The 10,890-nt window shown below is 53.7% G+C and overlaps 1 protein-coding gene across 1 annotated transcript in view; it reads left to right on the top strand.

Moving 5' to 3' along the window:
• The window catches only part of pde4a (phosphodiesterase 4A, cAMP-specific), a 478,599-nt gene that overhangs the window by 326,284 nt on the left and 141,425 nt on the right, over positions 1-10,890 (top strand). The window contains exons 5-6 of the mRNA XM_068021346.1: positions 6,116-6,159; positions 6,912-7,056. Of these exons, the coding sequence (XP_067877447.1) occupies positions 6,116-6,159; positions 6,912-7,056 (189 nt within the window). The remainder of the gene's footprint in view (positions 1-6,115; positions 6,160-6,911; positions 7,057-10,890) is intronic.

The following is a 10,890-nucleotide window of genomic DNA, read 5'->3' as shown; positions in this document are numbered from 1 at the left end:
TAGCATTTTATACAGCTCCACCATAACCTCCCTGCTCTTACATTCTATGCCTTGGCTAATAAAGGCAAGTATCCCATATGCCTTCCTAACCACCTTATCTACTTGTACTGCTGCCTTCAGTGATCTATGGACAAGTACACCAAGGTCCCTCTGACCCTTTGTACTTCCTCGGGTCCGACTATCCATTGTATATTCCCTTGCCTTGGTAGTCATCCCAAAATGCATCACCTCACACTTCTCAGGATTTCATTCAATTTGCCACTGCTCCGCCTATCTTACCAGCCCATCTATATCGTCCTGTAATCTAAGGCTTTCCTCCTCACAATCCACGACAGCAATAATTTTCATGTCATCTGCGAACTTACTGATCATACCTCCTATATTCACATCTAAATCATCAATACACACTACAAGCAGCAAGGGTCCCAGCACCGATCCCTGCGGTGCACCACTGGTCACAGGCTTCCAATCACAAAAACAACCCTCGACCATCACCCTCTGCCTCCTGCCACTAAGACAATTTGAATCCATTTTGCCAAATTGCCCTGGATCCCATGGACTCTTACCTTCTTAACCAATCTACCATGCAGGATCTTATCAAAAGCCTTACTGAAGTCCAAGTAGACTACATCAACTGCTTTACCCTCATCTACACATCTAGTCACCGCCTTGAAAAATTCAGTCAAGTTTGTTAGGATCTGGGTGTCCTAGTGTATGAATCGCAAAAGGTTAGTATGCAGGTACAGCACGTAATTAGGAAAGCTAATAGAATGTTATTGTTTATCGCGAGGGGAATTGAATACAAAAGTAGGGAGGTTATGCTTCAGTTATACAGGGCATTGGTGAGACCACATCTGGAGTACTGTGTACAGTACTGGTCTCCTTATTTAAGGAAGGATGTAAATGTGTTGGAGGCAGAACAGAGAAGGTTTACTAGACTAATACCTGGAATGGGCGGGGTGTCTGACAAGGAAAGATTGGACAGGCTAGGCTTGTATCCGCTGGAATTTAGAGGAGTAAGAGGTGACTTGATTGAGACATATAAGATCCTGAGGGGTCTTGACAGGGTGGATGTGGAAAGGATGTTTCCCTTTGGGGAGAGTCTAGAACTAGGGGTCACTGTTTAAAAATAAGGTGTCGCCCATTTAAGACAGAGATGAGGGTCGTGAGTCTTTGGAATTCTCTTCCTCAAAAGGCAGTGGAAGCAGAGTCTTTGAATATTTTCAAGACTGAGTTAGACAGATATTTGATCTATCAGGGAGTCAAGGATTATGGGGGGGCAGGCAGGAAAGTGGAGTTAAGGCCACAAATCACATCAGCCATGATCCTATTGAATGGCGGAACAGGCTCAAGGGACCAAATGGCCTACTTCTGCTCCTAATTCATATGTTCTTAGGGTAAAGCTCACTCTACACTATGAGAGATGAATAGTGAGCTGCAGCTGTTTGCTGTAGCCCTGTAGGAGGAAACTTGAGTTTGTTCCTTGGGCGATTGTTACTTTTACAGTATTACTCAGTGAATTCCTGTCTAATGCATGAAGCTTGAGCAGTCAGTCTAACAGGTCTGTGAGTGTCTGAAAGGAGCTGCTCTGCTGCTCTCTGTGGAGTAATTATTCTCAGAGTGGGTGAGCAGCAGATTGACACAAGATGCTCCATCAGTATTTGGTCATTTCTGCCAGTTATCTTTTTGTTTAATTTAGCCCTGAGCAGTTTGCTGGGTGTGTGAGAGTACTTGAGTAACAAATGATGACTTGTTCACCTCTCCCTCTCTGCCACAGCCCCTCCCCTTCCATTCCTTTCCCAGACCCTTCCCCTCCTCCCCTTCTACCATCTCCTCCCTGCACCCCTGCTCTTCCACCCCTCCCCTTTCCCCCTCTAAGTTACTGTGCACTGGCCGAGTGGTCTGATGTGAAAGTGAGTGTCTGTGTTGCATTTCCTCCTACTGGTGAGAACATACTGTGGGCACGTGTAACCATAAAACCTCGACCCCAGTTCCCAGCATCTTGTAAATGTTATAAACTCCATCCTAGTTTGTAAATGATTTTCCACTCCCCGCATTTCCAGAGAGAGGTATTGGCCATGAAATGGGTGCCACCTCCCCTCCCCTTCTCCAGAATGATACTGGGGCTAAAAGGGTTAAATTGAGGATGAGTTGCATAGACTAGGTTTGTATTCCTTTGAATATAGTTTAAGGGATAGTGTAATCGAGGTGTTTAAAGTGACTAAAGGATTTGATAGGGTCAATAAAGGGAATAAAAGCAAAATACTACAGATGCTAGAAATCTGAAATAAAAATAGAAGGTACTGGAAATACACAGCAGGTCAGGCAGCATTTGTGGAGAGAAAAGCAGAGTTAATGTTTCAGGTCAGTGACCTTTCATCAGATAAAGAGAGATTATTTCCTCTGGTGGGGGGAGTCCAGAACAAGGGGGCAGAACCTTTAAATTAGAGCCAGGCCGTTCAGGGGTGATATCAGGAAGCATTTCTTCACACAGATCAAAGGGTAATGGAAATCTGGAACTCTCATCCCTAAAAAAGCTGTTGAGGCCGGGGTCAATAGAAAATTTCAAAACTGAGATTGTTAAATTTTTGATGGGTAAAGGGTATGAAGGGTTATGGAACCAAGGATGAGTAGATGGAGTGAAAATACAGATCAGCCATGATCTTATTGAATGGTGGAACTGGTTCAAGGGGCTGAATGGCCTCCTGTTCCTATCACTGTTTGGAAGTCCATGTGGGTGTTGGGTGAGACAGCGTCAGAATCTGATGCAATCCCTTCTGCTCTCAAATATCCTGCCAGTATTCAATGTCTGGACTCACACATAATGAATGGGCCCTTGGATGAAGTATTGGAAAGAGAACGTGGTTGTTGGAACTGGATCCTGTCAAGGCCTTTAGGGAACAGTGAATAGGGACAAAAGTAAATGTACAAAAGTTCTTTGTCAGTTCAGAAGCCGGCACCAGTATGTGTCCTGATGTGGCAGTGTCGGGATCAGACAGGCTGAGGATGTTATTGTACAGAAGCCGACCCAGACATTACTGTTTTATCAGCCTTCCGTCCACCTCACTTGCCCCTTTGCACAACTGACATGTAGAGAGACCAAGAAACAACTTCCCCAAAAGAGATTCCAAAAACAGAACAGACAGGCTATATACAATGTGTGTGAGGGAGAGGATGTGCGAGGGAGAGTGTGTGTGTGGGAGTGTGTTAATGTGTGAGGCAGTGTGTGTGTGTGAGGGAGAGGGTGTGCGAGGCAGAGGGCGTGTGAGGGAGAGTGTGTGCAAGGGAGAGTGTGGGCGAGCGAGAGGGTGTGCAAACGAGAGTGTGTATGAGGGAGAGAGTATGGGAGGGAGAGTGTGTGTGTGGGAGTGTGTTAATGTGTGAGGAAGTGTGTGTGTGTGAGGGAGAGGGCGTGTGAGGGAGAGTGTGGGCGAGGGAGAGTGCGGGCGAAGGAGAGGGTGTGCGAGGGAGAGGGTGTGCGAGGGAGAGGGTGTGCGAGGGAGAGGGTGTGCGAGGGAGAGTGTGTGTGAGGGAGAGGGTGTGGGAAGGAGAGTGTGTGCGAGGGAGAGTGTTTGCGAGGGAGAGTGTTTGCGAGGGAGAGTGTGTGCGAGGGAGAGTGTGTGCGAGGGAGAGTGTGTGTATGGGAGTGTGTTAATGAGTGAGGGACTGTGTGTGTGAGAAAGTGTGTGTGTGGGAGTGTGGGTGTGTGTGAGGGAGGGTATGTGTGAGGGAGAGTGTGTGAAGGAGAGTGTGTGTGTGAGGGAGAGTGTGTGTGAGGGAGAGGGTGTAGGGGAGGGAGTGTGGGAGGGAGAGATTGTGTGAGGGAGAGAGTGCACGTGAGGGAGAGTGTGTATGAGGGAGAGACTGAGGGAGAGGTGTGTGAGGGAGGCTGTGTGTGAGGGAGAGTTTGTCTGATGGCAGAGGGTGTGAGGGAGAGAGTGCATGAGGGAGGGTGAGTGTGAGGGAGAGTGTGTGAGGGAGAGAGTGTGTGTGAGGGAGAGTGTGTGTGAGGGAGATGGTGAATGAGGGAGAATATGTGTGAAGGAGAGTGTATGTGAAGGAGAGAGTGTGTGAGTGAGGGAGAGTGTGTGTGGGAGTGTGTTGATGTGTGAGGGAGTGTGTGTGTGTGAGGGAGAGGGTGTGCAAGGGAGAGTGTGTGCGAGGGAGAGTGTGTGTGTGTGTGTGTGTGGGAGTGTGTGTGTGAGGGAGAGGGTGTAGGGAGAGTGTGTGCGAGGGAGAGGGTGTGTGTGAGGGAGAGGGTGTGTGTGAGAGAGAGTCTATGTGAGGGAGGGTCTGTGTGAGGGAGAGAGTGTGTGTGAGAGACGGTGTGAGTGAGGGAGAGTGTGTATGAGGGAGGGTGTGTGTGAGGGAGGATGTGTGTGAGGGAGAGTGTGTGTGAGGGAGGGAGTATGTGAGGGAGAGGGTCTGTGTGAGGGAGAGGGTGTGTGTGAGGGAGAGGGTGTGTGAGGGAGAGGGTGTGTGAGGGAGAGGGTGTGTGTGAGGGAGAGGGTGTGTGTGAGGGAGAGTCTGTGTGAGGGAGAGTCTGTGTGAGGGAGGGTGTGTGTGAGGGAGAGGGTCTGTGTGAGGGAGAGGGTGTGTGTGAGGGAGTGTGTGAGGGAGAGGGTGTGTGAGGGAGAGGGTGTGTGAGGGAGAGGGTGTGTGTGAGGGAGAGGGTGTGTGTGAGGGAGAGTCTGTGTGAGGGAGGGTGTGTGTGAGGGAGAGGCTGTGTGAGGGAGAGTCTGTGTGAGGGAGAGGGTGTGTGTGAGGGAGAGGGTGTGTGTGAGGGAGAGTCTGTGTGAGGGAGAGTCTGTGTGAGGGAGGGTGTGTGTGAGGGAGAGGGTCTGTGTGAGGGAGAGGGTGTGTGTGAGGGAGTGTGTGAGGGAGAGGGTGTGTGAGGGAGAGGGTGTGTGTGAGGGAGAGGGTGTGTGTGAGGGAGAGTCTGTGTGAGGGAGAGTCTGTGTGAGGGAGGGTGTGTGTGAGGGAGAGGGTCTGTGTGAGGGAGAGGGTGTGTGTGAGGGAGTGTGTGAGGGAGAGGGTGTCTGTGAGGGAGAGGGTGTCTGTGAGGGAGAGGGTGTGTGAGGGAAAGGGTGTGTGTGAGGGAGAGGGTGTGTGTGAGGGAGAGTCTGTGTGAGGGAGGGTGTGTGTGAGGGAGAGGCTGTGTGAGGGAGAGTCTGTGTGAGGGAGAGGGTGTGTGTGAGGGAGAGGGTGTGTGTGAGGGAGAGGATGTCTGTGAGGGAGAGGGTGTGTGTGAGGGAGTGTGTGTGAGGGAGTGTGTGTGAGGGAGAGGGTGTGTGTGAGGGAGTGTGTGTGAGGGAGAGGGTGTCTGTGAGGGAGAGGGTGTGAGGGAGAGGGTGTGTGGGAGGGAGAGTCTGTGGGGGAGAGTGTGTGAGGGAGAGTGTGTGTGAGGGAGAGGGTGTGTGAGGGAGAGGGTGTGTGTGAGGGAGAGTCTGTGGGGGAGAGTGTGTGAGGGAGAGTCTGTGTGAGGGAGAGGGTGTGTGTGTGAGGGAGAGTGTATTTGAGGGAGAGTCTGTGTGTGTTTGAGGGAGAGTCTGTGTGAGGGTGTGTTTGAGGGAGAGTCTGTGTGAGGGAGAGTGCGTTTGAGGGAGAGTGTGTGAGGGAGGGTGTGTGTGAGGGAGAGTGTTTGAGGGAGAGTCTGTGTGAGGGGAGTGTGTGAGGGAGGATGTGTGTGTGTGGTGGGTGTGCATGGTGTACTGTATGTGTGGGTGGCTACATGAGGGATGTTGTGTTGTAGAATCATTGAATGTTTAAGACACAGAAAGAGGCCACTTGGCCCATCGTGTCTGTGCTGGCCGAGAATCGATCCACCCATTCTAATCTCACCTTCCAGCATTTGGTCTGTAGCCCTGCAGATTACAGCACTTAAGGTGCACATCCAGACTCCTTTTGAATGAGTGAACGGGGATATATTGTACAGCCCTGGGCCAGCGCACAGTGCCCCTTCACCACCCCCTCACACACACCCTTACACACACAGATTGCCACATATATCCTCACATACAAACCCTCAAACACATGCTCCTGCACACACACAAACCCTCATGCTTACCGAACCACACCTTTACACACACCTACCCTCACACGCACACTTCCTCACACGAACGCACCCTCACATACAACCCCTCACTGCCACAAACCCTTGCACACAACTCCCGCACACCTGTACACACAAACCCTCACAAGCACGCACCAGTTTTAACATAATTATGGAAAAGTCAAGGAAAGAACTGGTGTTGGTGCTCTCAAGTGAGGTAAGGCCAATTTTACGAAACTGAGGAGTGATTTGGTGAAAATGGACTGGAAACAGCTTCTTCAAGATAATCAGTGTCAGAACAGTGGGAGACATTCAAAGGGGAGATTCGAGGGGTTCAGACTAAACATGTTCCACAAACAAAACGGGTGAGACGGCCAAATCTAAAGTCCCCTGGATGTTGAGGGGCCTACAGGGTAAGATAAGGCAGAAAAGGAAAGCTTATGTCCGACACCGAGAACTCAATACTACAGAAAGCTGGGAGGAGTATAGATTTACGCAGATGTTGCTGGGACTGGAAAAATGCAGCTCTGAGGAAAGATTGGATAGGCTTGGGTTGCTCTCCTTGGAACAGAGAAGGCTGAGGGAAGATTTGATTGAAATGTACAAAATTGTGAGGGGCCTGGATACAGTGGATGTGAAGAGCCTGTTCACCTTAGCAGACAGGTCAGTGTCAAGGGGGTATAGATTTAACATGATTAGTAGAATGATTAGAGGGAAATCTTTTCACCCAGAGGGTGGTGGGGGTCTGGAATTTGTGTGTGTGTGTGAGTGTGACGGGGTGGTAAAGGGGCATTGTGCGCTGGCCCAGGGCTGTACCATATATCCCCATCTCGAAATGGGCATGGCAAGGGATTGCCAGCTTTAACCGTGTGTGTGCCACTGTTTTTTCAGATGAAACTTACCAGCAGCTGGCCAAGGAAACCCTGGAGGAGCTGGACTGGTGCCTGGACCAGCTGGAGACTATCCAGACTTACCGCTCAGTCAGTGAGATGGCCTCAAACAAGGTAAGAGAAAGTGAGCCGGATGTTGGGGGATGAGGGGAGGGCTGGGGGGGAAATGTCTTGGCTGGTGGGGTTCGGGCGAGATTTGGAGTGTTGGTGTTGGATACTGATGTTTTGAATTGGCTAATGGACATTTTTGAATGTTTTGTGTCGTCCTGAAGCTAACATTCTTGCATTAAGGAGGCTTTGGTTCTGACCCATGTACACATTCCAGCAACATCCTGCATCTGGCACAGGCTGGGAGGGTGAAGCAATGTGGGAGTTCTGAGCTCAGGAGGGTCCGGAGCAGTGGGTCTGAGATCAGGAGGGTCCGGAGCAGCGGGTCTGAGATCAGGAGGGTCCGGAGCAGTGGGTCTGAGATCAGGAGGGTCCGGAGCAGTGGGTCAGAGCTCAGGAGGGTCCGGAGCAGTGGGTCTGAGATCAGGAGGGTCCGGAGCAGTGGGTCAGAGCTCAGGAGGGTCCGGAGCAGTGGGTCTGAGATCAGGAGGGTCCGGAGCAGTGGGTCTGAGCTCAGGAGGGTCCGGAGCAGTGGGTCTGAGATCAGGAAAGTCCGGAGCAGTGGGTCAGAGCTCAGGAGGGTCCGGAGCAGTGGGTCAGAGCTCAGGAGGGTCCGGAGCAGTGGGTCAGAGCTCAGGAGAGTCCGGAGCAGTGGGTCTGAGATCAGAAAAGTCCAGAGCAGTGGGTCTGAGATCAGGATGGCCCGGAGCAGTGGGTCTGAGATCAGGAAAGTTCGGAGAAGTGGGTCTGAGATCAGGTGGGTCCGGAGCAGTGGGTCTGAGATCAGGAAAGTCCGGAGCAGGGGGTCTGAGATCAGGAGGGTCCGGAGCAGTGGGTCAGAGCTCAGGAGAGTCCGGAGCAGTGGGTCTGAGATCAGAAAAGTCCAGAGCAGTGGGTCTGAGATCAGGATGGCCCGGAGCAGTGGGTCTGAGATCAGGAATGTCCGGAGCAGTTGGTCTGAGATCAGGAGAGTCTGGAGCAGTGGGTCTGAGTTCAGGAAAGTCCGGAGCAGTGGGTCTGAGATCAGGAGAGTCTGGAGCAGTGGGTCTGAACGGTCAGTAGGGTCCGGAGCAGTGGGTCTGAGCTCAGGAAAGTTCGGAGAAGTGGGTCTGAGATCAGGTGGGTCCGGAGCAGTGGGTCTGAGATCAGGAAAGTCCGGAGCAGGGGGTCTGAGATCAGGAGGGTCCGGAGCAGTGGGTCTGAGATCAGGAGAGTCTGGAGCAGTGGGTCTGAGATCAGGAGAGTCTGGAGCAGTGGGTCTGAACAGTCAGGAGGGTCTGGAGCAGTGGGTCTGAGCTCAGGAAAGTTCGGAGAAGTGGGTCTGAGATCAGGTGGGTCCGGAGCAGTGGGTCTGAGATCAGGAAAGTCCGAAGCATTGGGTCTGAGATCAGGAGGGTCCGGAGCAGTGGGTCTGAGCTCAGGAAAATCCGGAGCAGTGGATGTGAGATCAGGAGGGTCCGGAGCAGTGGGTCTGAGATCAGGGAAGTCCGGAGCAGTGGGTCTGAGATCAGGAGGGTCTGGAACAGTGGGTCTGAGCTCAGGAAAGTCCGGAGCAGTGGGTCTGAGATCAGGTGGGTCCGGAGCAGTGGGTCTGAGATCAGGAGAGTCTGGAGCAGTGGGTCTGAACGGTCAGGAAGGTCCGGAGCAGTGGGTCTGAATGGTCAGGAGAGTCCGGAGCAGTGGGTCTGAGATCAGGAGAGTCCGGAGCAGTGGGTCTGAGATCAGGAGCGTCCGGAGCAGTGGGTCTGAAAGGTCAGGAGGGTCTGGAGCAGTGGGTCTGAGATCCGGAGGGTCCGGAGCAGTGGGTCTGAGCTCAGGTGGGTCCGGAGTAGTGGGTGTGAGATCAGGAATGTCCGGAGCAGTGGGTCTGAGATCAGGAGAGACCGGAGCAGTGGGTCTGAGATCAGGAGAGTCCGGAGCAGTGGGCCTGAGATCAGGAGAGTCCGGAGCAGTGGGTCTGAGATCAGGAGAGTCCGGTGCAGTGGGCCTGAGATCAGGAGAGTCCAGAGCAGTGGGTCTGAGATCAGGAAAGTCCGGAGCAGTGGGTCTTAGATCAGGAGAGTCCGGAGCAGTGGGTCTGAGATCAGGAGAGTCCGGAGCAGTGGGTCTGAGATCAGGAGAGTCCGGAGCAGTGGGTCTGAGATCAGGAGGGTCCGGAGCAGTGGGTCTGAGATCAGGTGGGTCCGGAGCAGTGGGTCTGAGATCAGGAAAGCCCAGAGCAGTGGGTCTGAGATCAGGAGGGTCCGGAGCAGTGGGTCTGAGATCAGGAAAGTCCGGAGCAGTGGGTCTGAGATCAGGAATGTCCGGAGCAGTGGGTCTGAGATCAGGAGAGTCCGGAGCAGTGGGTCTGAGATCAGGAGAGTCCGGAGCAGTGGGTCTGAGCTCAGGAAAGTCCGGAGCAGTGGGTCTGAGATCAGGAAAGTCCGGAGCAGTGGGTCTGAGATCAGGAGAGTCTGGAGCAGTGGGTCTGAGATCAGGAGGGTCCGGAGCAGTGGGTCTGAGATCAGGAGGGTCCGGTGCAGTGGGTCTGAGCTCAGGAATGTCCGGAGCAGTGAGTCTGAGATCAGGAGAGTCCGGAGCAGTGGGTCTGAGATCAGGAGTGTCTGGAGCAGTGGGTCTGAATGGTCAGGAGGGTCCAGAGGAGTTGGTCTGAGATCAACAAAGTCCGGAGCAGTGGGTCTGAGATCAGGAGGGTCCGGAGCAGTGGGTCTGAATGGTCAGGAGAGTCCGGAGCACTGGGTCTGAACGGTCAGAAGGGTCTGGAGCAGTGGGTCTGAACGCTCAGGAGGGTCTGGAGCAGTGGGTCTGAGCTCAGGAGGGTCTGGAGCAGTGGGTCTGAGCACAGGAGGGTCTGGAGCAATGGGTCTGAGCTCAGGAGGGTCTGGAGCAGTGGGTCTGAGCTCAGGAGAGCCCGGAACAGTGGGTCTGAGCTCAGGAGGGTTTTGAGCAGTGGGTCTGAGCTCAGGAGGGTCTGGAGCAGTGGGTCTGAGCTCAGGAGGGTCTGGAGCAGTGGGTCTGAGCTCAGGAGGGTCTGGAGCAGTGGGTCTGAGCTCAGGAGAGCCCGGAACAGTGGGTCTGAGCTCAGGAGGGTTTTGAGCAGTGGGTCTGAGCTCAGGAGGGTCTGGAGCAGTGGGTCTGAGCTCAGGAGGGTCTGGAGCAGTGGGTCTGAGCTCAGGAGGGTCTGGAGCAGTGGGTCTGAGCTCAGGAGGGTCTGGAGCAGTGAGTCTGAGCTCAGGAGGGTCTGGAGCAGTGGGTCTGAGCTCAGGAGGGTCTGGAGCAGTGGGTCTGAGCTCAGGAGAGCCCAGAGCAGTGGGTCTGAGCTCAGGAGGGTCTGGAGCAGTGGGTCTGAGCTCAGGAGGGTCTGGAGCAGTGGGTCTGAGCTCAGGAGGGTCTGGAGCAGTGGGTCTGAGCTCAGGAGGGTCTGGAGCAGTGTGTCTGAACGGTCAGGAGAGTCCAGAGCAGTGGGTCTGAGCTCAGGAGGGTCTGGAGCAGTGGGTCTGAGCTCAGGAGGGTCTTGAGCTGTGGGTCTGAATGGTCAGGAGGGTCCAGAGGAGTTGGTCTGAGATCAGCAAAGTCCGGAGCAGTGGGTCTGAGATCAGGAGGGTCTGGAGCAGTGGGTCTGAGCTCAGGAGGGTCTGGAGCAGTGAGTCTGAGCTCAGGAGGGTCTGGAGCAGTGGGTCTGAGCTCAGGAGGGTCTGGAGCAGTGGGTCTGAGCTCAGGAGAGCCCAGAGCAGTGGGTCTGAGCTCAGGAGGGTCTGGAGCAGTGGGTCTGAGCTCAGGAGGGTCTGGAGCAGTGGGTCTGAGCTCAGGAGGGTCTGGAGCAGTGTGTCTGAACGGTCA

Source organism: Heterodontus francisci, chromosome 43, assembly GCF_036365525.1.
Source record: "Heterodontus francisci isolate sHetFra1 chromosome 43, sHetFra1.hap1, whole genome shotgun sequence".
NCBI lineage: Eukaryota > Metazoa > Chordata > Chondrichthyes > Heterodontiformes > Heterodontidae > Heterodontus > Heterodontus francisci.
This window is presented reverse-complemented; position numbering and strand designations above follow the sequence as displayed.